The sequence below is a fragment of the Aphanomyces astaci genome, assembly GCF_000520075.1.
Source record: "Aphanomyces astaci strain APO3 unplaced genomic scaffold supercont1.13, whole genome shotgun sequence".
NCBI classification, from domain to species: domain Eukaryota; phylum Oomycota; class Saprolegniomycetes; order Saprolegniales; family Verrucalvaceae; genus Aphanomyces; species Aphanomyces astaci.
The window spans coordinates 784,736-803,987 of record NW_009798276.1 but is presented as its reverse complement, the minus strand read 5'-3'; the positions used below and the strand labels follow the sequence as shown (position 1 = coordinate 803,987).

Below are 19,252 nucleotides of genomic sequence, written 5' to 3'. Positions count from 1 at the left end.
TATACTTGGTTTTGCCCAATACGGAGAGGCTGGGCGGATTCAATCGTTTGGATTGGTAGAAATTCACCAAAACGTGATTTGATTGGCTTAGGCGGTTCTTGAATCCATGCTGTTAAGACATTTGATTCTGCTGAGGGCACCAGTTTCAAATCGATTTGACAAATATACTTCGAAGAACTGTACTGTAGTGTCTAAGCATATATATGCTAGCTACTCTACCGGTACAGTGTGGATTCGAAATCAGATAATTCGGTCAGGATGGCCGCAGGATCAAACAGTTTACATGAAGTCTCCCATGGCTTGCGAGGAACATCATGGAGTCCACGACATGCAGTAGAACATTATGAACAGTCCTAAAGCAGCAGCAGTGTGCATGTTGAAAGGTGGTGTTACGGTTCGTTACTCTTCTCACCCAATCACAAGTCGACTTGGGCTGGCCAATCATAACAGACACCGTTACAAAGTGCGCCGCCGAAAACGACGACGTCTGCGTCGTCAAGGTGATGGAGGATGACCTCCAAAGGTTCATCCATAGTGTTGAGAGCAGTGCAAAGAAGATCTTGAAGGATCACACAAAGCGCGTGCATGATGAAGCTGCCAGGTAGGCATTGATATAATTGTCACCTATGAATGAGCTGTTGCCGATAGAGAACGCGTGGAGAAAGGCCGACCAAAACAGCCAGTAGAAGTGAAAAGCATCTCGCGGGACGAACTCAAGTCCAAGTATGGGCCTTCCTCACTGATCATTCCTGCGCCAAAGCTGAAGGAGGGCGAATCCACGTCCACATCTATGCCGCAGCTGAAACAATCGCCACGTCTAACGATACAAGTCCACCCCATTGAGGCAGCCGACCACACAACGACAACGACTTCTTTATTCCCCAACTCGGGGTCGCTGCCAAGCCTGGCAACCAAACGACACAAACAAGACCTTCGAGACCGGGCAGCGTCGAAATTGATCAACTCTCCGCTTTTCAAGGGCTTGACCAAGTCTTCTAGCTCTACCACTTCATTTAAAGCGGCATTGGCGCAGCTGAATGCCGTGGATGATTTGCGGATCTTGGGCTTGGGAGGGGGCAAGCCTGGACCGGCGAATCACCGCCACGAACATAGCGTCGAGAGGCGAATGTGCAATGCTTGCTGGGCCGAACCAGTTAAACACACTGCGTGCGAGCACCGCTACCGAACGGCAAACCCAAACGACATGGAGCTTCAGGTGTGCATCCTCCATTGCTGATTGCTCCATAAACCTCTTGAATCCACTGTGTGCGATGCGTAGGGAGCCTCGAGTTGGTCGATCGACGACCTCCACTTCAAGTACCGAGCCGAGCGCGAACGAGAAGCGGCGTGGGTGGCGTCCACGCAACTCCAACAAGAAGCCGAGTCGTCGCCGGTGGTGCCCATCTTGGAACGGCACCCGATCTACGACAAGTTCTTCCACACGATTGACAACGACAACACGTACGTGAAGAACGTGTCTCGGGCCAAGAACCAGACCAAGCAGTTCGTGCTGGACGTGAACCGAGTGTGGCTGACCAACCTCGACCACTTCAATCACATGACGCAAGACACGCACGACGAGTACCTACAACCCCCCGCGAAGCGCAACTGCCTTCGTGGTCGTCACGACTTGGGGCTAATTCGACAAGGGTACAGCCAGGTACAGTCCGTGTCGATGGCGTGCGCGTTAAAAAATGCAAAAACAACGCTGGACCACCACGACCCAGTGGCACATACAGAGGGTGCTGCCCCGTCTCCACCCCCAAACCCACAACATCGCACAAAAGTCAAAGCGCCGACCGACGGCATCGAAGTGGAAGGCTCACCGTTGTCGGTCCTTGCATGCGGCCGTATCGACTTCCGAGGCCAAGTGCCGGGCACAGTCGTGCTTGCAACGTACCCGGGGCTGTGGTGGTGCGTGTCCCCATCGTCCCTCACACGACCCACTGCCATGTACCTGCGCGAGTCGAAGCTGTCGTCGACGAACTCGATCCTCGTGCATGTGCTCTTGGCGTTGGACTCACCCGTACTCGCGCCTACGTGGTTTGCATGGGTCCCAGGAACTGTCTGCGCCCCCTTTGAGAAAGAGATCGCCACATCGTTCTACTACATCCCCCCCACGTGCGGTATGGTGCTGACACTGCCGTCGGTCGTGTCGCCCCTGGACGAGTACCTACCGTCGACCATATGCATCGCCAACGGCTGCGACCAAGCCGTGCCAGACATGCCCGAGTTCAACGACAGGAACTTTCGGCAGTGGATTCGCTGGGTTACAGTGCCCCCAAACTTTGACTTCGACGCCCAAGCATATGGGATTGTGCAAGGGTACCCCAACCAGACGGGCCTGAACGGTCGATTCAGCTGGCATTCCGACGAAGTCGTCGACTCGCACACGTTGATTCGACCTCGCCTTGAAGCCGTACGTTGAATCTGTTTGAGCCCAGGAACGACTGCGTTTAAATTATGTGACACTGTTCAAATCCATTGTCACGGGTAGGACTATGCGGTGCTGGCGACAAATCGCGTCGTGCGCGGCGGCAACGACCCGAATATGTACACGATGAACATGCGCCATGAATCCATCGACAAAATCACGACCAGCGGGTTGCGGGCGTTCCTCGCCGCGCAAGAGAAAATCCACGAGGAAGAGCGACTGAAGCAGCAATTGTTGGAGATTGAAACCAAACTCCAAGCCGGGCGGCTGTCTCTGGACGCCAAGCGCGCTGAAAAGCGGCGGTTTGTGTGATGCGCATCCTGAGTGCATTGACGTTGAGCAACAACATGTAGACTCGAGGCGGTAGCATTGGTGCGGACAGAACAACGGGCCAAGCAATTGGAGGGACTGCAAGCGATGCCAGTAGGACAGACCCCCCCCCCACAGCCACCCGTTTCTTGTGTGTGTTCTTGACTGGTCAATTCTAGGAAAGCACGGTGGCAGAATGGGCACATCGAGTGGCACATTCCCGGCTTGTGCGGGACTGGAACGGATGGGAGGAACGGGAGCTGAACGAGTCCAAAGTGCTGTTTTACCACCACTCGAATCCAACGTTGACAGTAGCAAGTCAGTGGACCCCCCCACCTGAGTGGCCCCCGGATGACGACAGCGCCGCCCCGCTGCCGCCCCCTTCTGCCACGGGGGATGCCTTTGACGATGACGACGACGACGACACTTCGACGGACGCGGCAGAACTAGAGTCTGCGCGGATCGACAATTCGATTCAATCGATCGCGAAATCATTGGCGGACAACGAAACGTTCGTGGACCTGTTGAGAGAAAAGCTCGGGTTGAAGTCGAGAAAGGCATCGACGAGTCGCCGACACTCGTCACTGAAGAACGCCCCGTTGAGTCCAACGAAGTCGCATGGCGACAGCTCCGACGACGATGACCAAGCCCCCAGCGACGACGAGGACACGATAGCTGGGCGCGTGCTGCGCATGCTAGCTCAAGACGAATCGACACAAGACACCAACACGGCCAGCGTCAAGCGGCTCACGCGGCTGCAGATCCTCAAGGAGGCACCACAAGTCCACCCGATCACACTGGGCGAGGGCTGGAAGCGGCTGAAACCCACCCGCCTGCCCAAGACGTTTGCCAAGAAAGTGTACACGACCACCATCGCAGGCCCCACGGTATCCTTCGATCGATCGTCGATAATATTGGATGATTGGCTCGGACGTAGGCGTCGTTTATCAACCAAACCAACTTGCCGTTGATCCTGGGACTGCTGGACCCAAGCAAGAATGCCACGTATGTCCAGCCGGAGGCAGTGCCCGACTTCCGCCACCACATCATTCCCGTGCGTATCGTTGGTTTGCTGTTGGAGGATCTCGTGACTTTTGCTGTAGAACTTGGACTCGGAGGTGACGGCCATGAAGAAAGTGCTAGCCGCGACCGCCAAGAAGGGCCGTCGGTCCACGATATTGCAAGTGTTTCAAGACACGACTGCCGACGAAGACGAGGTGCCACCGGAGGATGAAGTGACCGAGGCCGAACGCATTGCCAAAGCTGTGCTGTACACGCGCAACAACAACATCAAGGAGGTAATAGGGGACTCTTCTTTTGAAAACGACCGTCGATGTAATGATGGCGGTGGTGTGGCACGCAGCTGGAAAACATGCTCGACCAAGGTGTCAACATCAACGCCCGCGACGAGAACGGCAACACGCTGTTCATCTTGGCGTGCCAGCAAGGCAACAAGAACATGTGCAAATTCTTGATGCGGCGGCGATGTGAATTGGACTCGCAGGTACATACAGTGTCTATCTATACCAATGGTGAATTCACAGTTGTGGTAGAACTTTCGCGGCAACACGGGCCTGCACTACTGCTACGAATACAAATGGACCGACTTGGCCACGTACTTGAAGGACAAAGGCGCCAAGGACGACATCCCGAACGCCGAAGGACTCATGTGCTACGAAGGCATTTCGAGCGACAACCTGCAGAAACTGTAGATTAACTTATTTCAACTCGATTTATACAATTTTTAAATGGTCTAGCCGGCTACAAAAACTAAGCTTAGCTGGTAAATCACCAAACAACTTCCCCATAGTATGAGAAATTCAGTTGCTCTTCAATTAAAATATTATCCGATGGTGTGTAAGACTACGCAAATAGACACGACGCTTAATACAAGTCGCCTTCAAAGAGCACTTCGTCGTCCTTCTTCTTGTAGATCTGGTCGCCCTCGTGCAGAGAATGCTCGACATGCGACGGCCCCACGGACCGTGCCAGCGACTTGTTGCTGGTCGCCGGCGCCTTGTCGCCCGCCGTCAGCGGGGTCATCACCTCCTCGTAGTCTTCAGTCATCTCTTGTTCGCGCATCAACGCGGTTTGCTTGGCGCGGCGGTGGATCGCCGAGCCAAAGTGCACGGCCATCATCATGAGAGCGACGCCACCAAACACAATCGCAGTGATCACAGGCCCAGACAACTCAATGCCCACGTTCGTGGGGGTCGTGTACAGCTTGTACTTGAAGTCCCATTGCGCCGCGTCGATGGACAGCGGGTCCGTACAGCATTCCAAGTTGCGGCCCCACAGAGCGTTCGTTCGGGTGCACATGCCAGACAAACCTCGGCATTTGACCGCCAACTTGTCCCAACTGTAACTGGCAGATTTGTCGAACTTGAGGTCCGACGTGAGGCACCCGGCCAAGATGATGGCCGCGCCCGTGCTGGCGCCGTAGCACCCGCCATTGATTTGCTTGGAGCCAGTCACCTTGAGCCCCGTGGTTTTGCCTTCTTGCTTGACATACGTCTGTTGAACCGCCCAAAAGTTCTTGCAGTCCGTCGACGCCATCATAATGGCTCGGATGGGGGTCTTCGTGGGGGGTGGGTTACGCGTGTCTGTGATGTTCCACTGTAACGTCGGTCCATACAGAAAGCCGCAATCTTCCTTCTCCGGAGGGCTCGCTTGGTTGTTGCAGCTTGGCATGACCTTGCCCTTGGCATAGCAGCAGCCGTTCGCGACCGGTTGCGAGTACACGGAAGGGAGGTTTTGAATCGACGACGCGTTCGAAAAGTTAAGCGCGAGGCCATCTGGTCCAGTCGACGGCCGTACGCACGTGAACGGACACGTGACGCAACCGCCATTCAACGGTGAAAAGTTACTCCAGCCTAGGCACACGTCCTCGTGAACTCCTCTCCTGTCGACAAGATAGATCGATACACACACACACACCTTTGAAGTCGACCTTGATGGAGTACCCCGCCGACTGATTCCAGTAGACAGCGGACGTGCTTGACGCCGCCAAAGCCAACATACCAAGCACCTTGATCGTCATCGTTGCTGTGGTTGCCGGGAGAAGGCCAGGAAAACAAAAACTGACTGCTGGCGGCAGGTGGTCGGTTTTTCGATATTTTGTATACAAACTTTCGATAAAACCCGTGGGTTTCAGCACCCGTTTTTGTCACGCGGGTAGTGCGAGGTCCATCTATCTTGGAGTTTGTATAGTACATTCTGCCCAAGAGACCAAGTTGTGACTAACGTTCTGAAAATCAGTCCCAATTTCACATTGCCTTTGCCAAAAAAGGAGGTGAAAACGTCCCTGCAATTGTCAACACGAGGTTACTTTACCATGGCAGATAAACGATATTAGTGTGGCAGAGAGAGATAGAGAGTCCATGAATCATATCCAATTATACACAGTAGGGTCAACTTCCCCCTAGGGCATTCAGGAGGGAGGTGTTGGATGCTGTACTGCAGTACTGTATGTAGTGAAGGAGGTGTCTTCGTTACACAACAGTGAAGTGAGATGGAAATTTTGACGCACAAATTACAACATGAGAGTGAAAGAGAGAGTGCCACATGAGAGCTGCTTGTGGTAGATCGTAGGTGAAAAGAGATGTAATGCGTTCGTTCAGTTGAATAAGATTCCGCTTCACACAACTCGAGAGCGACATACTCAAAACATGTCAAATACACTCTGTTGAATAAGATTCCACTTCTTACAGCTCGAGAGCGACATACTGAAACCATGTCAAATATCCAATACATAAATGTATTTACAACGCGGGAAAACAACTCGTTTACTGCTAGGACGGGTAAAACTATCGCTACTACGCACGTCCCGAGGGCTTACCAGCCCCAATAATAGACAACGTACGTACGGGGCAACAACAGCTTATGATTCATGCCAAGAACGAGTCTGTAACGACCCCCGACACTCATTGGATCTCGTTGGTCGGAGAAGTAGAATCCGTTTACATCTCACCTTCTGATGAGAGTGAGCAGAGGAGAGAGTCCTGGAAACATAGTGATGTGGAGAGACCCAATCAGATGGGTCTGTCGAGGGATGATTTACCTTATTTTAGTGCATTTCACCTGTTGAGAGCTTTCAGCACCTTCGATTGGTGGGCCGAGACAGTCCAATGAGATTGAGATAAGGCAATTATGAGGGCAAGCAAGAGCGATGGCGCCATACATTACTGCAGTGAAAAAAGCCAGTCAACGGGGGAACCGATATTATAATGGAAAATTAAAAAAACTAAAAAAAAGTACAGCGTGTTGGTATAGTGTCTTGCCCCCTTTCAATAGGTGGTCATTCCGAGAAAAGCGCCGTTCCTGCAACTTCATCGCCGCCGACTCTTTTGGATCAGCGGAACGAACAAAGATGTTAGTGCTGGGGAACCTGATCACGGGCATCATCGGCACCGTGGGGGGCTTCTCCCTCGCGCTTGCTGGATGGTCGCCTTTGTCTCTAGGCTCTCGACCTCTCTTTTACGTCACACAAAGTCTGTCGTCGTTTGCAATGTAAGTTGCTTTGGTCCGTGTCTTAAAGGACGGGATCTCATAGTGTCATACTGTCTAGGCTGTATTTGATCGTGTACGCTACGATTGAATTCGCATCCCCTGGCGCGAAAGAAATCTGGCGCATTGTCATTGCCGCCTGTGTTGGTGGGGCCGCCGCCATTATCGCGGCTTTTCTCTCTGCACTTGGGTGCATCGTGCTTATTGTCTGCACGGGACTCATCGTTGGCCCCTGGCTGCTTACCCTGGACACGGTTGCTGCCAGACTCTTTTACCACGAATCCCCGTTTGCCAAGCAAGAGTTTGTCGTTGGGTTTGCGCTCCTGTTTACCCTGCTATTCGTGAGCTCGTCCAAAACCGGAGACATTGAGTGCCACCGTTTCAAGTACATTGTGTTCAGTGCCGTCACCGGTGGGTTCATCTTTGCCGATGGCCTCTTCCGCCTCGCGTTTGACCCTTCCCCGTCGCCCACAAAAGCGTTGTTCGGAATCATGGGTTTCAAAACTGTTGTGGGCGATGTTCTGGCAAACTTCGCCGAAGGCATTCAAAGCGGCGACAAACTAGTGATGCTTGCCATTTGGGGCGGCGTGACCATCGTCGGTTTGTTGAACCAGTTGTGTATGCGTTGGGGCCTTGTGTGCTACAACAAGGTCGGCGCACATGTCGGCATGACTTCCATCCACGAAGAAACGATGGATCTTCCCAGCGGTGCCGCTGCGTCGGCTCCCTTCATGCACGAACGCACCCGCCTCGTCTGTGAAAACTGCTTCGCCACGGTCCCTGCTGGCACTGCATTTTGCACGGAATGCGGCGAAGCCATGCCAGGCGACGAGCACGTCCCAAGTGTGTCTGTATCTCAAGCCCATCCTCCTTCCGTTGCCATGGGTGTTGATGGAACGACTCCTGCAAGCTGGCAGCAGATCCCCAACCGCGCCTACTTGTCGACGACATCGTTTGTGGACCCCAAAAAGATTACGGAACACACGCCCGAAGGTCGATCGATCCGGTTCATGGACCAAGGCGAAAAACCGTACACGTCCAGCATTGGCGGCCGCCCCAACCACTACGAACCGTCGTTCCGGTCGTTCGCCATGAGCACGTACTCGATCGCAAACCGCGCCGCCGAGCCAGTTGACACGCCCAACATTCGCAAGTACAAAATGTCTGGCGGCGGTGCATTCCACTTGACGTACTTTCTGTCGGCCATCACGGGAGTGGTGTGGTTGGTGTTTTTGATCACGTTTTACCCCCGCGAGACGCCGTGCAGCATCACGCAGCCCAGCTTGCCGTGCGCGCTCATTGAAGAAAGCATCAAGACCGCGCACAAGTGCTACACGAGTCTTGACCCCAACAGCAAGGACCAAGTCTCAAACGAGTTCTACTGCATTCGCCCAACCCCAGGCGGCGTCTGGTTTTGCTACGTCATCTTTGTCGGGTCGGAGTACCTCAACTTTTTCTTGGGGTTGCTCTTCAACTTTTCCATGTGGCGCCCCATCCGTCGCGGCGCCCGCTACTTAAACGACTTCAAGCCTGCGCTTCCCAAGGAACAATGGCCCACCGTGGATGTGTTCTTGTGCCATTACTCCGAACCGGTCGTGGACTCAATGGCCACTCTAAAGAACATCTTGGCGATGCAGTACCCCCCCGAGTTGCTGCATGTGTGGCTGTGTGACGACGGGTACACCAAGTCTGTGTGGGATGCCAACAACCACTTCAAGGTGACGGTGAACACTAAGAACATTGAACAGTGCGGCGACTTGCGCGGCGACGTTGCGCGTATGATGCACGAGCGTGTCGTGGGACCTGTCAGCGACGATGCCACGCTCAAGGCGTGGCGCCGCCAGCACTCTAGCGTGCGCGAACTCCGCAAGGATGGAAGCAAGGGCATCCAGCGTCGCGATTGCGCGGTCGGGTCGCTCAGCGACGACTATGACTACCGCGACCGCGGCCTGCCTCGCGTCACGTTTGTCGGTCGCATGAAGCCAGAAACGGCCCATGCCAAGGCTGGTAACATCAACAACGTTCTGTTCAACGAAGGCGCGGACGGCAAGTACATTTTGATCCTGGATAACGACATGAAGCCCCACCCCAAGTTTCTCTTGGCGGTGCTGCCCTTCTTCTTTTCCGAAGGCGAGGCGGTCGACGGCGGTGGACGCCAGTACTCGGACGACATTTCGTGGAACCAAGTCGCGTACGTGCAGACGCCGCAGTACTTTGAAGACACGCCACAGCTGACCGAGATGGGCGATCCCTGTGGGCACAAGAACACGATCTTTTTCGACGCTGTCCAGTGCGGTCGCGACGGGTTCGACTCGGCCGCGTTTGCCGGGACCAACGCCGTGTTTCGTCGGCAAGCGTTCGACTCGATCGGTGGCATTCAGTACGGGACGCAGACGGAAGATGCTTACACTGGCAACATTTTGCACACGGCTGGGTGGGACTCTGTCTACTTCCGCAAGGATTTCGAAGGCGATGCCAAGGACCGCATTCGGCTGTGCGAAGGTGCTGTGCCCGAAACTGTGGCTGCTTCGTTGGGCCAACGGAAGCGTTGGGCGATGGGTGCCGTGCAAATTCTGCTCATGAAGGGCATCTCCGAAGTGGACCCGGACTGGCGCCCGCCGCGCGTGCCGACCCCTGACCCCAAGCCCAGCCTCCAGTTCCCCCGCAAGCTGTTCTTCTATGACTCGGTATTCTACCCATTTGGGTCGATTCCTGCGTTGTGCTACGTGTTTATCGCTATCTACTACCTTAACACGGGATCAGCGCCCATTTATACGCCCGGGAACCAAATGCTGTGGACGTTTTTGCCGCTCATGTTGTGCCGTTGGATGCTCAACTTGTTGGCCAACCGAAGCGTCGACTCGAACGACGTGTGGCGCGCCCAGCAGACGTGGTTCTCGTACTCGTTCATCACGGCGCTGGCCATCGGCGAAGCCATCCGTTGGCGTCTCACTGGGGTCATCTCTGCGTGGGCCAACACGGGCGCTGGGCAGAAGACGTCGTGGACGGAAATCCCCAATGTGCTCATGTACTTCACGCTTGTGATCAGCCAGTGCGTCGGGTTGAGCCGCTTCTTTGCGTACGAAAACGCAACGGCGCCGTGGAACTACATTTCCGCCATGTTCTTTGGCTTTTGGATCATGAGCAACCTGTACCCCATGGCCAAGATGAGTATCACCGAGTACGCTGGATGGGACCACACACGCGCGACGTTCACGGCCAACGTGTTTGGGTCGCTCATCCTTGTGGGCGTCGTCGTGTTCGTTCAAGTGTGGCAGTCGTCGTACATGATCAACCAATACACGGCGCAAGGCATCATTGCTACCACGGTCACCGCCACGGACACTGCGACGGCGGTCGGCAATTAAAGTTATCGCGTAATTTTGCTTAAAATATCACAATTGTATTCATTGGAAAGAGAGGTCACACATATCCGCCTTTCGTATATACCGTCACCACGGTATTTATATATACAATTCTTATACAATTCTTATACAGGAAGCCCGCTACACTTACCTAGTTTGTCGTGGCAGATGCTGGGAATGAGTGAGTACCAGCAATATGATGATTGGCTGAAAACCGAACTTGAACTCGTCGTCCATTCGTTTCTACTATGGAGTATACTGTTGGTGAGGACCAGCAATGCGATGATTGGCTGATAAATCGAACTTGAACTCTTCGTCCATTCGTTGCCGTAGATATCGATTTGTGTAGTTATCGTACGTACTACATGGGGTGCGCTCAATGCATTTCATGTGATTGGTTACATTCCAGCGACATGCTGATGTATATAACTCGTGCTGGACCGGACACGGCCTCCACCGTCACCTGAAGGCGAGTGCACAAAAGCATACCGTCATGCCGGGCTTGATGATTCTCCAGCTCTGATTGGATTCAGACCACAACAATCTGCTCACAGTGATGAGACCTCATAGCATTCCAGTACTCTGACTCGACTGCAACAGCAATTTCCTACACCCCCTACAGTACTTTGCACTCATATGCTCAGTCGTTGCAAATATAATATGGAATGCAAGTGTCATTTATGCATTACATGGAAGAAATGTAGCTAGTGGCCCCGCGTCGGCAAACCGATCGACTAGCAGCGAACGGACGAGGACGAGCCTTGGACTTAAGGCTTGTTTGTACTGGCGTTCCGCGCGTGCAGATGAAGGCGGTCGAGAGGGGGACGACTTCTGCTTGCACTTGGGGGAGTCGTGGCAGGCTTTTGCCGAGGTCGAACGACACGAGTCGCCTGGATCGCCTGGACATTCGTAATGGCGTTCCCGTCGCCGTGTGTACCAACGGCGCCACTACTAGTCGCGCCAGACGCATGATTCGGGCTTGTTGTTTAAGGACGATCTTGTTCCCGGTCCTGTGGAGGCGCGAAGTTCACTCGCTACCGAGGGGGCGAGCCACACGAGTCGACTGAACGTTAGTGTTCGAGTTCCATGGTGTCGTGTGTCCCGACGGCACCACGTTGAGGCGTTCCAGTCGCTGGTCCCGGGCTTGACGCTCCAGGACGCGTTGTTGTTGCGGTTTCTCTTGAGGCATAGCTGTGGCCACTCGTCGCTTGGAGTTCATGTTGGTGCTGAGGTTCCAGGCCACGCATTCGCCGTCCTGAAGTCGACGGGGGCCCAGGAGCGCCAAGAGGCGCTTTGCCTCGGCCCGCTTCTCGGTACGGGCCGCGGCAAGCCGCGAGCGACTGTCTGGTGGTTGCACTCACTTTGAGTGCAAGTTGCTGCAGTTGCTCCAGCGGCGTTCAAGAATAATGGTATCGAATGCGTTGTTTGGAATTGCGTCAGGTGCTGTCTTGAACGGAGATTGAATTGTGGGTCACTTTGTGTTTGGCCAAGGTCAATTCTATGCGACGATGTACTGTGTTATTCGTCGAATAATAAGAAGTGCAGGTGGTTGTAAAGCGGCCCAACGTACGATGCATATTAGTCCACAACTATATTTGCGCGTCAATACTACTGAACTAGCGCGAATGCATTCGTGCGCATCACAATCACCATAAGCGACACCAAAACCATCATTTGTATTCGTTTCTTGCAATGGTAGCAAGCCCAATCCATGACATTGATGGCTGTTCGATAGGCGGTGTTATCATTTCGATCACAACCGCATATCGGCATTGTACTTCATGGGAAGCGCTCAATGCAGTTAAGCGTGCTTGGCTGCAGCGGACTCGACTCGCATCAACCTGAATGCCGAGCAATATGCTGTCTATCACACATGATTCGATTATCAATATAGTCAATCAGAGTCATCGTCGATTCAGTGGTCGTTGCGCAACATACATCAACATCGTAGCCGCACCGCAGCCTCCTCATTCCAGTTTTTCACGTTCTGAATTTACACTTGCGAATATGTACTCGACTACTGTACTGTATAGGGAACGGGTTAACTGCAGTTCAAAGGAAGACGCTAGCGTGTCATGTCTGTGGCGCATCCCATTGCAATTGCTTTGTGCTGTGATTGTGCCAAAACGTTGTGTTTGTTTGGCTGTCGCGAAGCTGCTGCCACTGGCCCACCGTGTCCACCACCTATAAACCCCCATTCAACCAGTGTCACATATCACATGAATGTACGTATGCTCGCTGGTGCGCCACTCGTCCAGGGCCGGCCGCTGCATACCGTCCATGGGGAGTTCGTTCCTTGACGAGGTTGGCGTAATTGTCCACCGTCACGGCGTGGCCTGGATCCAGCGCCAACGCACGACGATACAGCAGTTCCGCCTGCATAAAACCATAAACTCAACATACGTACGGGTTCTACTAGGGTGTTTGAGTGACCTTGTCAATGTCATTTAGCACTTCTTCGGCAAACACTGCATACATCGCCATGGCCTGGTGAACATGAGGCACTGCATTCTCAGGACAAAGGACATTTAGCTACATACCATGGCATCGTTTGGAGTCACGAGAACTGCCCACCGAAAGCACGCAAGCTCCAACGACACCACATTGTGAAGCGAACCATCTAACTTTCGAGCGGTTTGCAGCAGCGCGACGGCCCGCGCGGCATTCTTTTTGAGGGGGGCGCGACCAGTGGCGATGAGAAGCATGGCCAAGCAAGTGGACGCCACAACTTCGTGACGAGGGTGGCTCTGCAGCAGTTGGTCGTACAGGGCAATCGCCTTGTTAAACTGCAACCATAAGGGACTTGGCCACATTGTAGTGGTAGATTGTACAGTACATCATGGGTAATCGTGTGGTGATGAAGTGCCAAGCGCTCCATATCGGTGGGTGACAATCGAGAGGATGACATCTTGCTTGTTTGGTCCTCCTGGAAAAAGCAGCTTGCCATCAGGTATGATTCATACAATCTCTTCGTAAATATTACATTGAAGTGATGGAAAGCCACGGCTCTGGCCAAATGCTGCATCGTGAGGCCCCCGATGGCGGCATGTCGGCGGTGTCGGAACACACGCTGGACCTTTCTCGTTGCCTAGGATTGTCCACGTCAGAACGGTTTTCCGTCTGGGTAATCTCGTCACCGTTTCGAGGTTGAACCAACTCGAAAGTCCGCGGGACGGGTTGAAGTAGTAGACCCGGCCTTGGCTGTCGTTCTGAGGTAGCCACGTGTCTGATGGTGGCGGGTATGTCACTCGAAGGATGTGGCCAAGGGGGGCCGACTTGAAGCAATGGTTGGTGGTGCGACTCTGGTACCACAAGTGCCCCGCTGCTCGGTCGTACGAAATGGCAAAGTTGCCCTACAACATGACCGAATTACAAGGTTGTCGGGGGTTCGAACCGTAGAATGGACGACAACATCAAGTGAATTTGCTTTAACATCATACTACGACGATTGTTCGCACCTGCAGCAAGTGGGCCACGTACTGGCGAGTCCTGTAGCCTAGCCAAATAGCTTGCAACCGGGTGGCTGCTTCAAACCTCCTCTCGATCGAATAACTTGGACGAGATGGCAAATGTTGTGCAACTGCCTCAAGATGTTTCGGTGCAAAGTGGGTGGTAGGGGGCATGCTAATGGAACCATACGTTGCCACGTACTTGATCAACATGGGCAAGAATGGAAAGTCGTTTCGGGCACACTCGACGACATGCGCCACACGCTGTCGACACGTCATGACGTCATGGCAGTCGGATGCAAATGCGATCCCGCAGCACGTCCATGGCCGGGGAAGGAGGGTGGGTTGGGCCATCTGCAGGACCTGTTGGACAAACGCTATGTCCAGCACCCACTTTGTCGAGCGGCAGTCCCTACTTCAACTGTCAAATTTACGATATTTAACACATCACAAGGGCCATACGAGGGGACGTAAAGAAGCACGTCCATGTGGAAGTGTCTCAAGAACACTTGAGCAATGCCACGTATCCGATCTTGGACTGTACACGCCACTCTTGCCAGTAGCTAAGACAAACTAGTATTTAGCCAAGCCTTGCCCTGCTTCTTCTACATACCCGTCCGCGGCCGCATCGGTCGTCCGACGAGTGCATTTTTACTCTTTGCATGGCGGTATTCACGTGCAATCGACGTAGCAGTCCGTCCAGTCGGTTGCGAAATTGGGTTGGATCTAGCTACAAAAAAGTTTAGTTTACCCTTCAAAACAACAATCGACTGACTGTCGGGTCATCATACCTTGTGGTGATCCGCCAGTGCCGCCCAAATACCCTGCACCGTGCTCTCGTGCACATCATATGAAAACGTGCGGCTGTCAGACGCTTGGTACAGCTCCACATGCATTTTAGAGTTTTTGGCCTGGTCAATGTGGCTTCGAAACACGGTCACCGTCATGAGGTGGCCGCCCACGTGGCACGCCAGGCGAGCGATCCGCAGGCGCTTCCGCGTGCATATGCGCTGCTTGCGTGCGATCCACTCGGGGCACAGCAGACGAACGCGTCGCTTTTTCCACAGCCGGTGTTTGACCCACACCTGGAGCGTGACGTGGCAGTTCAGCATGAACAGTCTCTCGGCTTCTTCGCGCTGCAGCCGCTCCAACCGCGCCAGCTCCATCGCGCGCTCCACGACCGCCTCGCGTTGGAGCTGTTGGAATTGTCGCTTGCAATACAGCATTTTGAAGCAGCTGACGATGGTCGTGGCGGCTTGTCGACGCCGCCGCATCATCGCCCAGTGATGTCTACAGCGTTTTCATCTTGTTGAATCGACTATCGTAAGCTCAGTCGACTATGTACTTGAATTGGGCATAGGTCACATGGCCCCGATAGCTCGCTTGAAGTCGCGTCGCTGCACAAATCTGGCGCGCCAAAGCCTGCATGGCGGCCATCTTGGCTTCTAGTCGATACGTTTGCATTGTCTAGGGGTCAAGTTATAGATGGAAACATGGGCTTTTGATCTTCATGTTTGTTTGTCCTACTTGATCCCAAATGCCGCGCATGCTGGGGGACAGAATCATGTAGTGAAGAAAAAAGTACAAGAGCGGAGTATTCGTCATGTGTTTCTTGGTCACGTGGTGGACGACCAGCGCAATCGCTGCGCGGAACCCGCCGAGATCCATTTGGAACCGAAGCATGGCGAAACGGTGGAAGATGCCGTCGAGCGACCCCAACGAGAGCTTCGCGGGCAGCACGTGGCAGTCGCGGATGAATTTCGAAAACTTGACCGAGTCTAGAGGGGGGTCCACAGGTCGATTTATCTTCTTCGACACACCAACAGCATAACAAGGGGGACAAGGGCGTACCGATGAAAACTACATACTCACGATTAGGAAAAGGGCCTATTTATACACGACGAGTGATTCACGTACAATTGGACGGATACGACGCACACAACTCGTGGAACTTGTCGTCGACCAGTGCGTCGCACGGAGTCTTGGCGATGATGGGGCGCCAGTCCACGTCGCGGCTCCACAGCCCCCCTTCGACTATGTGCTCGGGGGTGAAGTAAGGCAAACGGACGCGAAACAACGTGTAGAAATCTCGAGATCCGTCAAACTCAATGGTGGGGTGGCAGATGTAGGCTTGCAGGTCGTGGAGCCACTGCGGCCGCTTGTCGTGTTGCTAACCATGGTCGATATGTGAGATACTGTACGCCATATTATATAGCACGCACAGACTCGACCACCAGCCACACATTCGACATCGGCGGTAGGACGGGGCCTCCTGCTGGTTTGCACACGGCAAACGCACGCTGATCATCGTCCCAAGAGGTCTCGACAGTTACTTGACGGCCTGCCCCAAGGCGAAGGATCACGCCCTTGGTGAAGACACTGCGAGGGGTTTTCTTGTGGGCCATGGCAACACTCGACACGAGCTCGCATTTGTAGGTTTCAGTCGTGGCCGACACTTCGATCAATTCCACTGACGCATATACGTACAGTGGCAAGTACCGATAGGTACTTTCCTGCCCGAAAACGAGTAGACAAATCAAACGATGTGGTTCAACGAATCCATCAATTCGCGTACCCTGGGGGCTTTCATTGCAGTGTGCATGTCACCAAGAGCATCAGCTTCCTAATGAAGAGATATTACTACCAACATATGAACGAGTAGGTCGTGGATATGTCTTTCCGTACGGTGAAAATGTGCAGTTTACGAGCCTAAACGAGTGAAGTTGTTAGGCATGGATATGTCAACGGACATGTACGACGTACCAGCTCGTGAAGTTCAGCTGCATATGGCACTGGTTTGGAGAGAAGGACCTTGCGTTTGGGAGAGTTCTCTACAACGGTGGCGCTACCATCAAGGTTGGCGATCTAGTTAGTAGTCCGTCAGTCAATGACAATGATGTCGGCTGGGACTACCATGTCACTTGACTCGACTCGGTCCGCCGAACGATCTTTTGAAGTCATTTGGGCAATGCATGTATCCACCACACATGCATGGCCGTGCGTCGCCCACAACTCGAACAATCTCGTGAGTTGCGTTGCCAGCTCAGAGTCCAAGAGCGCTCGATGCATGGGACACGACGTGACGTGGGGCAATGTAGTGACGGAGGAAGCGGTATCGTGGCCGCTATGCTGCACATCTGTCAGCATCCCTCCACCAATCCATTGGACGTACCAACGTAATAGAAGCGGTGGATATGGTATGGAGCAGGGCCAGGGCAGGTGCGATCGCTCGATACTTGGCTTGGCGTGGACTTAACAACAACATCGGAAGGACATGCCGAGCATCGAGTTTGGTTTCCATGGCTGCCGACACCCGAGTCCCTCGGTAGTATATGGCCATATGCCACCCGTACTGATCTTGAATCGCCCTGCGGCATTGCCGAAGGGACATCGTGGGATCGACAACGACCAGCCCCACGCCAACCACATTGGGCGGCCGCACAACGACAAAGTAGAGGCGAAGGACCGACGGTAACTGAAGCACACCTCCGTCGTCGCTGCCATCATTATTGGTTGGACTAGTCGATGCGTTCAAGAGGTTTTGCACCCACGAGCGAAAGGCAAACGGGGGCAGCGTATTGTCCACTAATGCTTCAAAATGGGCATCAAGCCGCCTGCGGACGGTGCTTTTGTGAAACGAGTTTGGGCCACACCACTGGAATACTGCTTCCTACTTGAGAATGAGGTGCTATGAATGATAGAAACGCTAGACATGGCCGTACATACGTGACTGGCAATTCGGACCGAACACAACGTACACCTTCCATGAAGGCGCAATGCAAAGCGAAACGCAGGGCGGGTAGGGGTATGTTGAACTTGATGCAGCTCTACCACGTCACGTCCATCTAGCTTGCATGGAAGGCTGGCCTGGAGGCAGAGCAGCACCCAGCTAGCCAGGGCGGCTGCGATGGCGCTGACCTTTCGCAGCGCTTGGATCCGAAACGTGGGATCCCGTAAGTACAACACACACACGTGAGTGATCATGGGGACCACGGGGCTTTGATTGCGAAGGCGGCGGCGAAGCCGGAGGAAGAGCGCGCCACAGTTGCGCAGTAGGTTTTCACGGAGAAACGTCCATGTCAGCAGGATCATACTTGGTGGCAGACAGTCCCTTTGCACGGCACATTCATGCAGGATCAAGTAAACCATGGCCAAGAGGAGATGCACGGCTCGATGCGGGTGGGACGGAAAGCGCGCTAGCGCCTCGAGATCTTCTTGAGTTAACCCAAGCACCAGTCCTTGCATCTGGACATGCGACTCACAATCTAGAATGACGCCGAGTGACGCAGTGATATCGTCGTCGGACTGCTGCGGCGGCGTGGACATGCAATATACTTTGGTGTAACGCTACATAAAGTGCACACGTCGGTTACATTTCCGGTTACAAACGTCTACACGACAACACGTCGGAGCAAAAAGGGCCGGTACGGTTTCCACGGATGTTTGCAGCGGGTGAATATGACTACTTCATTCTTAGCAGTTGGGCCGGGGGACTTCTTGGACGTCGTCGACGGGCGACGAGAGCCATTTAGGTCGTCCTGGATCAGTGACGAGTTGACGTTGAGACCACAGCAGAGGAGCGAGTTGGCACCGTTTGACCGTGGCGGTGATTGGAAGGATTCTTTCCAGGCGGGGCAATGCAGGCGTTCTCCATCGCACATGCCACCAGTGGCTCAAGCACCTACATAACACCACTGCTGAACTTCCCCAACACTTTCCACTCACATGAGTGTAAGCCCACGAGCTGCGCGTGTAGCCTGCTGGCGCCCGGGCACCTGAGGTCGCCTGTACATCATCGCTGTGCAATTGAGCCGCTGGATGATGGTCTCCATTGCGTGAAACCGAGTTTTGGGGAAGCGTTGGCGCTGAATCGTGTAGAATACCCCGTGGGTTTAAGATTGCTCGAACGTCGTCGATCGGGTGACAGAGATCCATGTTGGCATCAATCCTAAGGACATGCTCCGCGCGCTGCAAGGCTTCGAATAGCCCCCATGGTTTGAAATCGTAGGCTCGACGAAGGTCCTTAAAATGAGGTGGAAGGGATTCAAAGGGCATCCAAAGCAGTGTCGTATGTCTCCACAACGCGATTTCATCTCGAGACGCCGGGGACAGCCAAGGTCGTAGATTTCAATGGCTGCGGACGGCTCCCAGAAATGTATCGACCCGTTTAAGTTGGCCAGCTGCCAATT

General features: G+C 53.8%; 5 protein-coding genes across 6 annotated transcripts; 2 read left to right on the top strand and 3 right to left on the bottom strand.

The window, feature by feature from the left end:
- The first annotated feature begins 460 nt into the window (after nucleotides 1–460).
- On the top strand, nucleotides 461–4,481 carry H257_06703. Of its 2 annotated transcripts, XM_009832016.1 has the most exons (10): nucleotides 461–601; nucleotides 649–1,216; nucleotides 1,280–2,419; nucleotides 2,498–2,736; nucleotides 2,788–2,857; nucleotides 2,923–3,630; nucleotides 3,681–3,797; nucleotides 3,847–4,041; nucleotides 4,107–4,247; nucleotides 4,297–4,481. In XM_009832016.1, exons 1-10 carry the CDS (start codon nucleotides 504–506, stop codon nucleotides 4,453–4,455), a joined length of 3,435 nt encoding a protein of 1,144 aa, XP_009830318.1. In that variant the 5' UTR covers nucleotides 461–503; the 3' UTR covers nucleotides 4,456–4,481. The 2 variants fall into 2 exon arrangements, with proteins under 2 accessions (XP_009830318.1, XP_009830319.1); XM_009832017.1 differs by having other exon boundaries at nucleotides 3,847–4,247.
- A 72-nt stretch (nucleotides 4,482–4,553) lies between these two features.
- On the bottom strand, nucleotides 4,554–5,898 carry H257_06702 (hypothetical protein). The gene is made up of 2 exons (XM_009832015.1): nucleotides 5,681–5,898; nucleotides 4,554–5,616 (listed from the first exon to the last, which is right to left on the bottom strand). Exons 1-2 carry the CDS (start codon nucleotides 5,781–5,783, stop codon nucleotides 4,628–4,630), a joined length of 1,092 nt encoding a protein of 363 aa, XP_009830317.1. The 5' UTR covers nucleotides 5,784–5,898; the 3' UTR covers nucleotides 4,554–4,627.
- Nucleotides 5,899–7,031: 1,133 nt separating this feature from the next.
- Nucleotides 7,032–10,670, top strand: H257_06701 (hypothetical protein). Its single transcript, XM_009832014.1, has 2 exons — nucleotides 7,032–7,252; nucleotides 7,311–10,670. Exons 1-2 carry the CDS (start codon nucleotides 7,113–7,115, stop codon nucleotides 10,615–10,617), a joined length of 3,447 nt encoding a protein of 1,148 aa, XP_009830316.1. The 5' UTR covers nucleotides 7,032–7,112; the 3' UTR covers nucleotides 10,618–10,670.
- A 648-nt stretch (nucleotides 10,671–11,318) lies between these two features.
- On the bottom strand, nucleotides 11,319–11,833 carry H257_06700 (hypothetical protein; the record flags this gene model as incomplete). The annotated part of the gene is made up of 3 exons (XM_009832013.1): nucleotides 11,319–11,348; nucleotides 11,399–11,562; nucleotides 11,653–11,833. 3 exons carry the CDS (start codon nucleotides 11,831–11,833, stop codon nucleotides 11,319–11,321), a joined length of 375 nt encoding a protein of 124 aa, XP_009830315.1.
- Nucleotides 11,834–12,432: 599 nt separating this feature from the next.
- Nucleotides 12,433–18,998, bottom strand: H257_06699 (hypothetical protein; the record flags this gene model as incomplete). The annotated part of the gene is made up of 26 exons (XM_009832012.1): nucleotides 12,433–12,478; nucleotides 12,553–12,798; nucleotides 12,844–12,990; nucleotides 13,048–13,101; nucleotides 13,155–13,400; nucleotides 13,451–13,540; nucleotides 13,598–13,702; nucleotides 13,752–13,967; nucleotides 14,073–14,475; nucleotides 14,526–14,626; nucleotides 14,677–14,793; nucleotides 14,855–15,353; nucleotides 15,409–15,530; nucleotides 15,591–15,841; nucleotides 15,915–15,923; nucleotides 15,981–16,233; nucleotides 16,286–16,576; nucleotides 16,639–16,686; nucleotides 16,749–16,772; nucleotides 16,827–16,928; nucleotides 16,977–17,192; nucleotides 17,236–17,733; nucleotides 17,790–18,410; nucleotides 18,530–18,601; nucleotides 18,655–18,744; nucleotides 18,789–18,998. The coding sequence occupies 25 exons, from the start codon at nucleotides 18,996–18,998 to the stop codon at nucleotides 12,688–12,690; spliced, it is 4,896 nt and encodes a 1,631-aa protein (XP_009830314.1). The 3' UTR covers nucleotides 12,433–12,478; nucleotides 12,553–12,687.
- Between the last annotated feature and the right edge of the window lie 254 nt (nucleotides 18,999–19,252).